This window comes from Meriones unguiculatus, chromosome 15 (assembly GCF_030254825.1).
Source record: "Meriones unguiculatus strain TT.TT164.6M chromosome 15, Bangor_MerUng_6.1, whole genome shotgun sequence".
Taxonomy (NCBI): domain Eukaryota; kingdom Metazoa; phylum Chordata; class Mammalia; order Rodentia; family Muridae; genus Meriones; species Meriones unguiculatus.
In genome coordinates, this window is record NC_083362.1 from 4,826,926 (window position 1) to 4,843,342 (window position 16,417).

The 16,417-nt window shown below is 48.5% G+C and overlaps 1 protein-coding gene across 1 annotated transcript in view; it reads left to right on the forward strand.

The window, feature by feature from the left end:
* Positions 1-2,242: 2,242 nt before the first annotated feature.
* Sdk1 (sidekick cell adhesion molecule 1) overlaps positions 2,243-16,417 on the forward strand; it is an 898,365-nt gene continuing 884,190 nt past the window's right edge. The window contains exon 1 of the mRNA XM_060368045.1: positions 2,243-2,492. Within this exon, the coding sequence (XP_060224028.1) occupies positions 2,243-2,492 (250 nt within the window). The remainder of the gene's footprint in view (positions 2,493-16,417) is intronic.

The following is a 16,417-nucleotide window of genomic DNA, read 5'->3' on the forward strand; positions in this document are numbered from 1 at the left end:
GCAAACCTGGAACCGGCAGAGCAAGGGTGTTCCATGGCTAGCCCTGCCACATGGGAGCAGGGAAAGGGAGATGAGGCATTTACTGAGTGTGGATTAGGTCATCTTCTTGCAACAGACCTGAGAGATGGGAATTATTTCCAACTTTTTTTTTTTTCCAGAAACTTAATCAGCAGTTTGCCCAAATTTCACAACCTGGAAGAGCAGAGCTAACCCACTAGGTCAAGTCTGCCTCAGGGGTACATGCTCAGGCCCTAGCTCGTCTCCGAGCAAAGCAGGGGTGCTTCCGGGCGGGGAGGGCAAGGTTTGCACCCTTGACCTTGGGCAGGTCACTTCCCCTTTGTAAGCATCAGGGATGGAAGCCTGGTAAGCGGGATGGGGCTGGCCCCCCGGGAGCACAGCTGACGTTGCTCATTTATCGGTGCTTCTGGTTTGTACAGAACCCTGTAAGTTTGTAGAAGCCCACACAGTTGGCAAGAGAAGCACAAATACTGCCTTTCGGCACTCCCTGTCAGAACCCACATGTTCTCAGGTGGCCACGGCTGAGAGGACACTTCTCTTCCCTAGCAATCATTGCCCGTGTAGGAGCCCGGGCCCTCAGAGACCAGGGCACAGTCCTGACGCACTTTTATTCTTTTGCCTTTTCGCAAATGTACAAGAAAAAGCAAAAGGCAAAGACAGGGTCCTCAGATTTAGTTCCTAGCCCACCACCTCCATCTGCTACCATCTTTGGTTGGTCCTCAGTTTCCCCACTTTCCTTAACTGTCAGCCCACCCGGAAGTGTCTAGAGGCAGCTCAGAACAGGAAAACAGGAATTGGCTCCCACTCCAAGTCTCAGGCGCTTGCCTGGGGCTTTTTGTTGGCAGAGACAAGCAACACAACAGCGCTTGTAAGTTGACAGCGCACTTTCCAGGGAGGCAGCGCCTCTCTGGGCACACTCCCTGGCTCCTTGGCCTTCTAGTCACACATGACCTCACTCAAACCCCATCACATGCTCTCCGCCAACTCTCAAAAACGCAGGACGGGACTGTCAACCTCCCTGTTCCCCTCCCACAAAAATCCCAGCCCCTAGGCTCCAGCGTGCTGAGTTCACCCCATAAACTCAGCTAATGGTTACCACATGCTGCCTAGGGTCCGCGCCCATCCCCACCTCCCCACCCCTGCAGGCTCCGGGGGTGCGATCCTCCCCTCCGCAGGCCCTTCCTGCGGCTCCTCCCACGGCACAGCGGGAAGCGCCCTGTGCTGTGGTCCTGCTGGCTGCCACGCATGACCTTGGAAGCCCCTCCAAAGCCATGTCCACTCCTCAGAATAGGCTGCTTGTTTGAGCCCCACGGCGCCTCCGGTTGCTGGGAACTGCAAACTCGACCGCGCGCCTTAGTCCTTTGCAATGACAGCAACTTGGCTCGGAACCACCCCAGCATCAGAGTACCCCGCTGGAAGCAGGGAGGTTCCCGGGACGCGTGGAGGGAGGGGCGTGCCCACCGGCCCTCCACTCCCGGCTCCCCCGGGGTCAGCTGGGCCGACCGTGTCCCCGGAGCCGCCGCTCCTGATGTCGTCCCACCGGCAGGACGCGCAGCTCAGCGCTCCCCCGCGGGGACCCCAGCCAGGGAGCTGGCTCGGCCTCTCCTGAGCACGCCCCGCAGACAAGCCCGCCGGGGAAGCGCGTGCCGAGACGGCGCGCCGGCTGCAGTCCCAGCCGCAGGTCCCTAGGGGGCGCAGCGGGCGCGGGAAGTCGCTCTGGGCCCCGGCACGAAATTGCAGGCGGGCGGGCGCGGCGAGTTTGAAAACAAGCGAGCGCCGTGGGGGCGGGCCCCGGGCGCGAGGGCCGCCCGGCTCGGCCAATCAGCGGCGGGCGGCGGGCGCGGGCGGCGCGTGCGGCCGGGCTGTGAATGGGGCGCGGCGGCCGCGGCGGCCGAGGCGAGAGCCGGCGCGCGGGCGGGCGCACTTTCTCCTCAGCGCCGGGCGGGGGCGGCGGCGGCCGAGGCGGCGGCGGCGGCGGCAGCGGCGGAGGCGTTGGAGCTCGGCTCCCCTCGGAGAGCGCTGCGGGCCCGGCGGCGCGCGGCGGCGAGGAGCGAGGGCGCCGCGCCGGGCATTTCCCCGCCCGCTGACAACTTCTCCGCGGCCCGGCTCGCTCCGCGCCGGAGCCCGGACGCCGCCCCTCGCCGCTCGCCCGCCGCCTCGGCGGGGCCGCGCGCTCCGCCCGCCCTGCCCGTCCCGCGGCGCCCGGGGGCGGCGGCTCCGCGGCATGGCCCGCGCCCGGCCCTCGGCGGCGGGCAGCGGCGGCGGCGGCGGCGGCGGCGGCGGCGCGGCGGCCCCCGAGCGCGCGGGGCCCGGGCGGCCGCGCGGGAGCCGGACCGGCGAGCGCCCCGGGCTGCGCGCGGAGCCCCGGACCCCCGGGCCGGGCGCGGGCCGCCGGGCGCCAAAGTTGAGGCCGGGCCGCGGGCGGTGGGCGCTGCTGCTGCTCCTGCTGCACTTGCTGCGGGCGCTGGCGCAAGGTAGGTGACCCCCTCCCGGGGCGGGCTGCGGGGCTGCGCGACCCCCCGCCGGACCCTCGGAGCGCGCCGCCTGCGGCGACACCCCGGGGCCGACTTCGTGGGCGCCACCTGTTCTGTGTTGTGGACGGACGTCCCCGGGGTGACTTTGCAGGTGGACGCCTCTGGGTTGAGGTTTAGGGGTGCACGTTCTTGGGTGACACCTCTGGCCGGGGCTTCGGGGTGCCCGTTCTTGGGGTGACGCCTGAGCTGTCCCTTGTGGACACCGCCGGGGATAGGCTGTGTCTCGAGTGGACTCCTCTGGGCTGAGCGTCGGGGCTGCACAGTCTTAGGGTCCCACCTTTGGGGGTGAGCTGTAACACGAGTGGGCATCCCCGAGGTGACTTTGCAGGTGGACACCCCTGGGCCGAGGTATAGGGATACAGCGTCTTGGGTGACACCTTTGGCCCGGGTTTTGTGGGCGCCACCCGGTCTGTCTTATGAATGAGCATCTCTGAGGTGACTTTGCAAGTGGACACCTCTGGGCTGGCTTTCAGGGGTGCACGGCCGTGGAGCGACATCCTGAGCTGTACTTTGTGGCCACCATCTGGGCTGGGCTACGCTGTGAGTTTTAGGGCTGCACAGTGTTGGGGTGACATTTTCTGGGGCGAACTGTATTGTGGGTGGACATTACTGAGGCGACTTTGCAGGTGTATGCAGTGCACAGTCTTGGGGTGTCCCCTCTGGGATGGACTGTGGGTGCACTCCCCTGGGCTCTGCTGTGAGGGCGCACACCCCTGGGATGGACTGTATTAGGAACGGACGTCCCTCGGGTGGACTTTATAGATGGACACATCTGGGCTAGGCCTCCGGGGTGTGAAATCCTAGAGTGTACCCCTCTGGGATGGACTGTTTGAGTGTTCCCCCCCCCCATTATATGAGTACACGCCCCCGGTGGCTCTACGGGTGGATCCTGTGGAGTACGTTCAGCCTGGACTGGACTATGGCTAGATATCTTCGGGGTACACTTTGGGGATGGACACTCCTGGAGTAGATAGCCCTGACGCGGGCCCTGGGGGCTCACCCTGCGGATGGACTGTGTAGATGGCTTTTGCTTGGGATGAACATCTTTGGAGTGGACTCTGGGGGTGCGCGCCACCTGGGGTGGATCCCCCAGGGTCGACTTCAGTGGGTGCGGCGTGGTGGGCACTCCTCGGCGCAGCGCTGGGAACTTTGCGAGCATTTCGGGCCCCCTAGCCTCCGAATCACCGGGTCAGGACTGCGGGGCTGTGGGTCTGGAGGCCGCGAAGGGGTTAATGCGGCGTGCCTCTAATCCGCGGCGCTGTCGGAGCTGCCGAGGGGCTGGGGAAGGCGCCCTGAGTGTTGTCTACTGCATTTTCTTTTTTTTCCTTCTTTTATTTTTTTAATCGGAGCCGGGGAAGAACCTTTAAAGTTGAGCCCCGAGCCACCGTGGCTTCAAAGAACGCCCAGCGCGTCCTATTGCACTGATTAAACACGAGCTGATTCGTATCTGAGGCTGCACCGCAGAGTCTTGTTAAGGATGAGTGACGTCCGCGGTGGACCTCAAATACCAAGTGCCAGTCACCACCAGCAGCCCTTTCCTTCCCTGTCCTGGGGCTGGCCCCTTCCCCCCAGTCCCGATGCCTCACCCCAAAGGGGTGCTTTGTACTCCATGGAGCAAAACTTTGAGAGCCCATGGCTTTGCCTCCGGGCGTTGTTTTCCTCCCTTGGCCGGCTTCTGTCTGGAACACGGAGGTGTGCTCTAAAATAAGGAAAGAGGATCTGCCGATTCCAGGTGACCTTTCGCAAATGGAGATGGAATCTCTCCCGAAAGAGCTTTCCCTCCTAAATCTGGATTTCCCCTGCTTAAACCTGAATCGAGCGTGTGACAGTCAGTTTCCTCCTGCCTAGGGAGGTTGCTGGTCTAAAAACATAAAAAGCAGACATAATTGTTTAACATGACTTTTGATGGAGTCTTTAAAACAGATTAGTGAACCTGCTTTGCACTTGGTAGTTTAGAAAAATTAGCTTCCTAGTTCATCGATTGTACTACTGTAAGGCACTGGGTATTTGGAGATTGCAGGAGACAGGAATATTATGCTTAAATTATGAATAGCTGTGTTCTGTGTTATATGTGCCGATGAATTATGTGTGGCAAAAGACAAACAAACAATGATTTAAATGTAGTATTTAAAAGTCTGACTTCAAAATTACAATGATAGCTTGACAAGTACCTAATAATTTAGTATTCCTTAATTAATTACTTTAGTTTATATTCAGATAGCAGCTTCCCCTCCCTCCTCTCCTCCCAGACCCTCCTTCTCTCCTCCCTTTCCCCTCTCTTTCCTCCATCCTCCTGTCTTCCCTTTCTCCTCAGAAAAGGGGAGACCTCCCATGGATATCAGCCAGGCTTGACACCAGGCTGCAGTAGGACTGGGGCATCTTCTGTTGTGGCTAGACAAGGCAGCCCTGTCAGGGGAAAGGGATCCAAAGGCAGGCAACAGAATCAGAGGCAGCCCCTGCTCCCCTTGCTAGGGACCCCACTTGGAAACTGTCTATGGGCTACATCTGGGCAGGGGTTCTAGATTTTCCCCATGCATGGTCCTTGGATGGGTTATCAGTCTCTGCGGCCCCCAGGGCCCAGGTTTGTTTCTATGTTTGTTTTGGCTCTGTTGATCTTCTTTTGGAGCTCCTTTCCCTTATAACTTGGTATTCTTATTCAAGCTTGTCCAGTGTTATCTGAGCGGCAGCCCTCTTCCCTGTAGGTTTTGAGAAATGTCCCCTTCCACGTTTTCTATATGTAAACAAATCATGGCTGGCTTCTGCTTACTTTAACCCTTCCACACGCAGCCCACTCTGTGTGTGCGTATGCACGGGTACATGCACAGCACTTTTTACCTAAGGATGTTATCCAGAGGGAAAAGACGTTTACTGATTGATGGTCAGAGAAGCCAAGTTCAAGTGAAGAAGTTGAGATCACTTAGGACGACCTTCAGAGACAGAGTTCAGTTTCTCTTCCCAAAAATAAAACTGACTTTCACATCGCAGTCACTTATACATTTGAAGATCGGCATCCTTCGGGCGGTGGGAAAGACCACTTGGAGCCCCGGCTTTGGAGTGTACCAGAGTTCATCAGCTGTACCGGGCAGGCGGTGTCAAGCATTGTCCTTTCACAGTTGCAGTGTTAGTGAAAATCATCAATTTTTATACATGCATATACTAAGGCAACAGCTATACTTTTCAAAGGGAGGAAATCTTTTATTCCTTCTTGCCAGTGAAAACACAGGTACCCGTTTTACATTTATATGGTGCAAGAAAGTATGCAGATCTTTTAGTGTAAGATTTCAAATAGGTTGTCACAAATTTTAAATCCATCGACAGGTTTCTGTTCTTTGTGCAATGTGAAATGTGTAATATATCCATCATTTTTTATTTCATATTGAAAATTCATATTACAGAGGAGATGTCACCATTTGACAAAACCTCATGTATCTTGAAAATGAGAATTCCGGTGCTGCTGTCGGGATTTCTGATGGGATGATGAGTTGGTGGGTCATATGCACGGGGAATGCATTCTTTAGGATCTTATCAGATAAAATGTAACGTTTGCATGGAACAGTTGCCACTGAGTTGAAACTGTCATGATGCCGTATTGATACTGTGCATCTGTCTAAGGCTGTTTCTCATTCCTCTGTAGGCTTTTCCTCCTAGGATGCTTCCTGTGGGTTGGCCTGGCCATGACTTCTAGCAGACAGGGCAACTCCATTGCTAAAAGCGATCTGTGTGTGGCTGAAGCTAAAGCAGGGTCCGTGTTTCTGGCCGTGATGTGAAGCATCACGAGCTTGTGCATGTAACGCCGGTGTATGTGCTGCAGTTTCTTCTCTATGCACAGATGTGGAGGTTCCCGTTGTGCTTGGTGTGTGTTTAATTGTTCACGACTTGTCTGGAGTTTTAAAAAGCCAAGTTGTTAATTCTGGAAGGCAGGTGGCAATGCATACTTTCTTTGTGTGTGCACCAAGTGTGGATGGTTGGGATAGAGGGCTTCTGAGGCTAGAGATGCATCATAAGGGCGGGGGTGTCCTGGGGTGTTCTGCTTCTCTGGGGTTAGGGAGATGGCTCAGTTAGTGAAGTGCTTGCTGGGAAAACATGAAGACCTGAGTTCAGATCCATGGAACCCACTTAAAAGTCCACTGAGGGAGAGGTAGGACAGAGGCAGGCCTATCCCCTGGAGAGGCTTGGTCAGTCAGGTTAGCAGCATTCCTAAGCTTTGGCTTCAGTGAGAGACCCTGTCTCAAAATAAAACTTGCAGTTACTTCCAGCCTCTTGGATCTGCTCCTCTCAGCACTGGGCTGCGTTAGAATCAGGTGGGACGTTTGAGGATATGCAGGGTCAGCTCATTTGGCTGAGCCACTGAGTGCTTTTCAGGTGCCTCACATCCACTGTCTTTTAGGAATCCCTGGCTTTGTTGTCTCACTCCAGTTACCAGAGACTTTCTGGAAACTTCCCCGACGCAGCAAGTTGGCTGCACGCTAGAACCCTCTGGGGGCTGTGAGGCTTCCTTGACTCGAGGTTTGGCCTCAGCAGTTGGGTATGGAGACTCCCAGTTGATTCTGATTATTACTCAGGGTTGGGAGCTGCTCTTCTGTGTGACCCCATTCTCCCTTTAACCTTGTCCCCAAAGCCTTCAGATCCTAGTGGCTTCTGTGGACCTGGAACCTGTGTTCCTGCACAGGTCCTGAGCTCATTTTCTGATCAGCCCTTTCAGTTTGCTTTGTATTCCTTGGTAATGAAGCTGTTCAGCTCCTGACTTGAGCTACTCCTGGGATTGCATTAGACTCATTAGTGACATTTATTTATGCGATAGGGTTTCCTGTGACCTGCACAAACTTACTGTGTAGCTAAGGATGGCTTTGAACTTATCCGCTGCTTCTTCACCCTGAGTGCTGGGATTCTGTAACACCAGTGCCACCATACCCAGTTTATCACTAGTGAAATTTAAAGAATACAGTTGTCTAGCCTCAGACCTGCTGGCTCTCAGAGAGTACATTTTAAAAGGTTCCATGTTCTGGAGCTGTGGTTCAGTGGTTAAGCACACAAACATAACAGCTTACAACTACCTGTAACTCCAGTTCCAGGAGATCTGATGCCCTCTCCAGGCCTTAGAGGACACTGCACACTGCACACAGGGATACAGTCATATTTTTAAAGGGTTCTGCATGTGACATTCATACATTCTGTTTTGTTTCTATCCTTGTGTTGCTAATCCCATAATCTCACTGATTTCGCTGGCACTCTTACCCTGTTTTCCTGTGGTCTGAGCCACTTTCCTTGGTGCCATTTCCCAGCTGTGGGTAAGATCTGCTAATTATCCTTTCTGCCACTTGTTTGAGGGAGAAATAACAAAGCAATGTTAATTGAGGTCGCTGCAAGCCTAGCCTCCCTTTGAGCTCCTATTGTTTTCCATTAGTCCAGATGTGCTCTGCGCTTCCTTGTCTTAGCCTCTGAACCAGTCCCTCAACTCTGTAGCTTGAATTTGAACTGGAACCTGCGTTCCAGAGCACCCTGCTTTACCAGAGGCTAGTACATAGTCAGGGCCCAGACCCTGATTAAATCTTCCTGGACCGCTGCAGTTTACCAGAGCGCCACTAATCACTTGGCTGGGTGAACTGTTGCCCCCTTCTGTGCAGTCTGCATGTAACCACCTGTAGCTCCCCTTTTAGAGTCCCTTATGAACCAAACATCAAGGGTGCTTATTCCTTAGAAGACCCCACCCCCTCTTTTAAACCTTTGTACATGTACTACAGCACTAGTGTGGTGGATGGAGGACAGCTTGGGGGCTGCTTCTCTCTACTTTCACCGTGAGGGCCAGGTTCTCCGCAAGCGCCCTTGCCCACTGAGCCATCCCACAGGTCACAGCAGCCCTTGAGCTTCAGGTAGCACTTTGTTTTTAATGATCTGCTCAAGGCACCAGGGGGGGTACTGTTGAAGCCTGAAAGAAAAGCCTGATCCAGTACCTGTGACCATAGCTTGTGTCTCCCTGTAGTCTGTGGCTTTGGAAGTGAAAGAAAGTAGGAGGCAGTCTGATCCACAGTATAGAAAGATGCTGGGTGAACCTCTAAATATTGTATGGACTGACCTGTCTGTGACTTTCAGTTTACCTCATAGTCATGATCATGAGCCAATAATAGTCATGTTAGGGAGTTTAGAGGACAGAGGCATGAAATGTGCACACCATCTTCTGTGTCCTCACACCCTGTCCTCTAGTAACGTATCTGTTGCCACGTTGGTATTCCCTTGCTCCACCCGTCTTTCTTTTCACACTATAACTTGAACTCCAGATGAGTGGGCAGTGTGCTGCTGTCCCAAGGTGGACCACCGGGACGTAAACATACCATTTCTTGGAGAACATTTGGAAAATTCTGTTTTTCTACTTTAAAGTGAACCAGATTTCAGGCTTACAGAGGTGGAGGATGTAAGGCATAGATCTTTTGGTTACTGCCCTAGTGTAGCATGTCTGTTCTCTTACAGTGGAACAGTTAAGTTCAGCCCCTTGCTGGGACTGACCCGTTTCCTAAATACTGGCTCCAGACACAGTGGAGGCTGAGAAGGAGGCTGGTGTCTTAAGTGGTACAAGCTTTGCTGAGAAGGAGGCTGGTGTCTAAGTGGTACAAGCTTTGCTGTTAATTACATTTTCTGTTTCTATGTTAAGAGTCCTTGTGTCTTTGTTGCCACATGGGATTGGAGTTGTAGGTTGCATAGCACCTTTCTGCCTCTTTCTGACCTTGTTTAGGGGTTCTCAGAGGTCAAGTTAATGTTATCCTCTCACTAAGATTAGATCATGGAATGGACATAGGGTAAGGAGGAGCGCCGAGATTTGTGTAGACTCTGGCTTAGGATGTTCTGAGAAGAAAGTGGTATTGAGAGAGAGGACCTCATGAGTTCCGTGCTTGACAGTTGAGTGAAGCTGAGGGTGGTTATGAAAACAGTTCGAAAGGTGTACTATAGATCGTCAAGGGATTATTTAAAAATAAAATTTTAACATATATGCTATTATTTGTTTAAATATTCCTAGTAAACAGCAATGCATATGCACATCCCAAGTTCATCTAGTTTCCTTTAATGTAATTAATTTGATGTCTACAAGGCACTAGGAATTCCCCCCCCAAAGTTTTGCATCTCTTTTAATAAATGTATAGACATTCATAATCTTAATACTGGGGGAGAATGTATTTTGTTGGTTAGGACTGTTATTCTGGCACCTCTTGCCATCCATGGAGGCACATATAAATCATGGGTGATACGTGTTCCCTGAAATGCAGAACTCTGTCCTTTGATGAATACCTTCCTGCTGGTTACATGTTTCACACCTGAGGCCTTCTGGAGAAATGATTAGTTTACAGCCTCATTACGTTAACGCTGCTTTCTCGCCCCACTATGTAAAAATAAAACAGCAGCAACAACAACACAAAGCAACAAAACCAACAACAGCAACAATTCAGGGGAACATTGCTGTACGTCTATACCTCTGGTATTCTAGTAGGTGCAAGGTTTGGCCCCTGACAAGCAACTCTAAAGCCAGAGGCTGTGCCATCAGCTCGGCCTCATCTCCAGTGAGCATTGTGGGAATGAGAATAATTTCTCTAAAGCTTTCCTAGAAAACATGGCCGTGGCAGGTGAAAAAGCGTTGGGCTAAGTGTCTGTGGACCTGGCTTTGATCTCATTCTGCAACCACCTTGCAGTGTGAACAAGTCTGTTGGCCTCTCCGGAGTCTTATTTTCTCACCTGTAAAAGGTGGTGGTGATGTCAGGGAGCTTACACTAGTAAGTGAGTAGATGTTTGGAATCATTCTGCTCTGCCTCTCTCTTCTTCTGTGTTGATATCCTTTCTCCCTGTCTCCAGAGTCTCTGAGTGTTCCTGCTGCCTGGGGTTCTGTAACTCCATATGTCTTAGCTCTTAGGAAGTGCTTCCTTTCATTTTACTATTGTCAGGATATATATATATATATATATATATATATATATATATATATGACAACTGGTGCAATGTAATATTTCTCCTTAGGTGCTGCTGTCTAACACGTGATGGATTTACTACAGCTTGAAAATGGTTCATGCTCAAAATTTTAGGTTCTGTAAAACAAATTAGTGCTGTAATTTATCAGTGTAAGCCTGAAGTTTGGAGAAATAAATATTCTTAAAATAGGAGACATTTATTTATCTAAAAGGCTGGAAGAAGAAAGAGCATGACTAATCTAAATCTGGTGGCAATTAATGCAGTGAGAAATTTAAACAGAGATGGAATGATGATGGCCATGAGGATGTTTAGATTTACTGGACAGTGACCATCAGTAATTTAAAAATTCCTTAAAATTAGCTCTAGAATAATTTTTCACTTTTAACAGGATTAGCTGCCATTCTATTGATATACAGTGTCTAGAGAAGTTAATAGCTATCAGTTAAATAATTCATGTTCTTGACAACTGACTTGTCAGTCAAGTAAATTTATTAATTGGTTGATCTATGGAAATTAGCTTGTGGAACATTTGTTAAGACTATGGTTTTTGAAGTCTTTTAAAAAAGTAGTTGTGTTTGCATGTGTGTGTATATATGTGTGAATGCCATGTGCGTGTTATGTGTCTTTGGAGCTCAGAAGAGGGCATTAGATTCCTTGGAGTTTAAAGTAGAGGTGGTTGTGAGCTTCTAGACTTGGGTGCTGAGAACTGAATCCTGTTTCTCTGGAAGAGCAACAAGTGCTCTTAATCTCTGAGCCATCTCTCTAGCCCCTTCTGCAGTGTATTTTATTTTACTATTTTTATTTATTTTATTCATCATCATTATTATTATGTGTACTTGTACCTGAATATGTGCATGCATGTCCGTATCAGCACACCCATGAGCAGGTGTGGTGGCATGTTCACATGCCCGGCCTGCCTGTGGAGGAAGGTCAGGGACAACTCTGAGGAACGGGTTCTCTCTCCCTGTCATGGCTTCCAGGGATCCGTCTTAGCTTGTCAGCCTTGTACAGCACATGTTTTTACCTGCTGAGCCATCTCCCCAGCTAGATTTGCTGGGTTTAAAAACAATTATTATTTTAAAATAGACAAGGCTGCTTTTGGAAGATGCGGGCTACAGCAAACTCTGGAAGTAACTATTATAGACAGAATTGTCCTTGGCCACAATGTTTTGTTGCCTTTTCTCTTTCAGAACTTTCTTTGTATTCTATACCTGATTCTTTAATTTTGGAAGCTTAATTTTACAAAGATGAACGGCCACCTGGCATGGTGGCTCATGCCTGTAATCCCAGCACTCTGGGAGGCAGAGGCAGGCAGATCTCTGTGTGTTAGAGGCCAGCCTGGTCTACAAAGCAATTCCATGACAAAGGCTGCACAGAGAAACCCTCAAACAAACAAACAAACAACCCAAAATAAAAAACCCAAACCAAATCAAAACAAAACCCAAAGATGAATAGCCTTTATAATATAAAAATAAAATAATAATAATCAGAGAATGACTGAGCTCTGGGAGGAATATGGTATCTAGGGAGCTTGCACTTAGTTACCTGTAATAATAGTTGTGGGTGGTAATTTAGCTACTGAATCTGGGAATATCTGTCAGGTTTGGGGTAGGAAGTGATTTTTTTTTTGTGACATAGGTATAAAGGATCATACTAAGGCGAGTTTTTTGTGTGTGTTCATGGTTTTCTTGTGAGAAAGGGCCTGTTTTCAAAATGAAGGGCAGTTGTGGCTCGATTTTCTCCAGGTGGTAGGTATGATGCAGGAGACACTGAGATTATTCCTGACTAAGCTCTTCTATAATGTGCCTGGCGGCGTTGAATTTATATACGAACCACCAGATGGCAACAGAAAAGGTGTTTATATAGGATGCAGTTGTTTCCACAGCTTTAGCTTTTATTTCTGTGGCACACCATCTCTCAGTATACTTATATATACTTATTTTTTTTGCACTGAAACCACCATGATTTGATAATACCGGGCAATGTAAGATCACAATCAGGAAATTGAATAGTGATACCATGTCACTAGGAAAAGGTTTTATTTATTTTACAGGAGCACATGTATTAACCATTCCCAAAGGATGTGAGCTTCCAGGGATACGACTTGATGGTTTATTTCTATCATTGTGTAGTTCATGCTTCTGCTCTGTATCTTTATTCAGCCTTTCTATAGCTCTCAATGTAAGCAGCAATAATTTGCAGAACATTAAGCAGACAAACAACCATGGCTTTTACCCTAAAGCATTTCCTGTAACACCTTTAAGAGGAGGTCATGAGCTTATAAACATTGAACATATTTATGTATTTGCTGGATGATGGTACTTTTGCTTTAAGTAGAATATGTTTTGTTTTTGCCTCACAAGCTTAACCCTTCCCCTCCATTTAACTGTCATCTTGGCTCTTTTAGAGTCTTTTTCTTAGGTAAGTCTCATGTGTGCAAAGTAGAAATTCTGCCTGAATTTCTTCAGGAAAAAAAAAAAAAGATTTTATTGGAAGACTCCAGGGGAGTTGCAGTGTCCCTAGCTGGACAACACCCTCAGCACTCAGACATGTCCAGGACTTATCTTTGCTTCAAGAATGAGGGCCCAGCAATGAGGCTAGGATTTATGAGGCTCTGAGTTTTGAGTAACAGTGACACACAGAGACAGCCACCCACCTAGCTTCACCCTCAGATACCATCCTCTTTCATCTTTTTGTGCCACTGTCATGTTGACTCATTGAAAATGATTTTCTTTGCACAGCTGTTGCCAGTATTTGCATTTTTAGTTTCAGATCCTCAAATAAGTATTGGTCGAAAGCTTTGGTCCTGAGCCCAGGTTTTGGGAAAAGACCAGGGTTTGTTTGTTTGTTTCCCTTTCTTTTCTTTTCTTTTCTTTTCTTTTCTTTTCTTTTCTTTTCTTTTCTTTTCTTTTCTTTTCTCTTCTCTTCTCTTCTCTTCTCTTCTCTTCTCTTCTCTTCTCTTTTCTTTTCTTTTCTTTTCTTTCTTTTTTCTTGTATGTGAGTGTGTGACAGGTCTTGCCATGTAGCTGAGGCTGCCTGGAACTTGCAGTCCATCTGCTTCAACCTCCTAAGCTGGGGTTCCCCACATGTACTACTGTGCGAGGGTAAGGTTGTATTTTGAATTATTATCTCAAGGGAGATATTGCAAAAGTGAGACTGGATGGAAGAAACTGGAATGGTGCCTGTGGAAGAGTGAGAAGCAGGAACAGTAGAGATGGAGATGGGGCTGGAGGATGGAGATGTGAGTGTAGTTTAGGATTCATGGGGCACAAAGAGCTGGACAGTACATTGGAGTGTGAATGAGGACGTATCACAGGGTGTATTCAGACCTCTTTTTATGGAGATTACTTGGTGAGCATGGTTGTCCCTGAGCTTGGACCCTTGTTTAGACAGCATAGTCATGACCCAGGACTTGAACACACCTAGTGTGAGGTTCCCTGGCCCTTCTAAGCAACTATTCAGAAATCAGGCTCTGACTCAGAGAGGGGCCTGAGCTGCTTAGGAGGACGGCCTTGGCGGAAACAAACACTGACTCAGCTACTTTGTTGGCTGTGCTCTCTCTCTCTCTCTCTCTCTCTCTCTCTCTCTCTCTGTGATAAAACATGGTGACCTGAAGCACACCACCCGGGGGGCATAGTTCGCAGTGGGGTGGGCTGGGTCTCACATTAAGAGAATGCCCACAGGCTTTCCACAGTCTGATCTTATGGAAGCATTTTCTCACTTCAAATTCCCTCCTTTCGGATAACTTTAGTTTGTGACAAGTTGACATAAAACTAGCCAGTACAGTGTGTTTACTTGTATGTATATGCCTGTGTGGAGGCCAGAGGTCAACGTTGAGCGTCTTCTTTAGTCACTTCCACCTTAATTGTTTGAAATGGTCATTCACTGAACCAACTGGAGCTTACCAAGTCAATTAGGCCGGTTGAACAGTGCTGGAGCCACTTCCCCAAACAAGGATTCTAGGTGCATACTACCATGCTTGACTTTTTATGTGGGTTCTGGGTGTGTGCAAACTCAGCCCCTAATGTTTGTGCAGGAAACACTTTGCCAGCTGAGCCATCTCCAAGCCTTTAATTATCTTTAAACTCTGTTTTGTTGCCTTGAAGAATTGTTTATTAATGTTGTCAAGTTCATGCAGATGTTGTGCGGATCAATTGATATGATTACATGTACGGTGTTAAGATCTTACCTAGCACATGACATTCAGCCAGTGAGTTTTAGGCATTGTTATTGCTGTTTACACTTTAGTATCATTTTACTAATCACCATTTTACTCACCCTCTGCCCCGTAGTGTTGGGGATTGATGAGTCACTGCAGTGCAGAGTGGCACTGTGACCAATTGAAATGGCTGAAGAGCCATTATACTACTAGTAGCCTTGCTGTGGTTTACCAGATGGATTGCAGGAGGAAGAGTGTGGCGGTGGGAACTGATGTGGTGATACAGAACAAACAAACACTTGACAGGGTAATGGCGCTTGATAAGAGCATCTGGAAGAGCGTCGCTGCAGAGATGTGACTGTTACAGAGACGGAAACTTGCTCCTGGCTTTTTTCATTCGATGGGAAATGGTGATCTTTTTAAGGACAGTATTTCTGGGTTCTAACAGTATAAATCAGATCATAGAATGAATGTTCTGGGACCAAGTGGAGTTGGGTGTTTTTTCTTACAGCGGAAAATCTCCAGGAAAAACTGCTTGGCATTTGGAGATCATAGTGATGAGATGATCCTAAAACATCTTGGGAATATTTATTTTTCTCTAAGTTTAAAATCTGTTCTTGAGGCCAGGAAGAAAATATGGGTTGTTGTCATCTGGGTAAATGAGAAGTATTATCACAATTCTCTAATGTTACTTCAGTTTTATATTTTGTAACTACCAGAAATATTGCCACCAGAGCTGACTTAAGAGAGCTCAGGTCCCCACCCTGCTGTAAATACAGAGAAGTCGTGGGCAAAATATAACAAAAACAATCAAACACATTCTTAGCTTGAATGACCAGGAAATTCCCAGGTGCCAGAAATGAGAAGGAGCTTCGTACTAAGGCGGTACCGAGGAGTTTAAGGTCTGTATTCTCAAGCCTGAGACAGGACTCAAAGGCTTGTGGTAGTGAAAGTGATGGGTTGTTTTCAAAGGGCTTAGCCCAAGGTTTGTATAATGTTGGAAAGTGGAGCTGAAGCCCTTGACATTAAACCTTCATGGGGTATGCTGTCTGTTAAGAGCCTGAAAAACCTTGCCTTTTAGTTTGGGAAAGTGCACAGAAATTTGCTGTCTTATGGGGGTTGTGACAATTAGGAGGAAAAAGACATCTCAAAATCTGAAACTCAAAATTGGAATGTATATGTGTTAAATTTAGCATTTTTTTCCCAATGCAGTGAACTCTTACACCAATGAATTAACATGGAACATGGTCTTAAACTATGAAAAACAATTGGGTCCACCAAAGTGACCAACAGTCTCGTAGAGCAAATGAAGAGCCATGACTCTTGCGAAGGAAGCTCATGCTGAAGATGAGATTTCCGTACAGGTATATCTTAGTCACACAGGAAAGGGGTCACTGTAAAGGAGTCACTGTAAAGGAGGAGATCTGGCAGATGTTACAACTAGAGATGGTATTTCAGGAGATAGGGGTGGTAGGGCCCATGAAAGAGATGACTTTATTTGAACTTCTTGAAGATAAAAACAGGCCACAATGAAAGAACAGATTAGAAAGTGAACACACACATTTGGGAAAGAACCAAGTAGGGTTTCTATAAATGAAAATTATGATCATTAAATTTTAAAAAGTAACCTCAATGGATAGGTTATACAGCCAAGTAGATATAATTGAAGAGAAAAGTATTGATTTTTAAAGGAATTTGAGGAAATTGGTTGGACGGAATATAGTACTGAGGGACAGAGAGACAGGAAATGACTGGT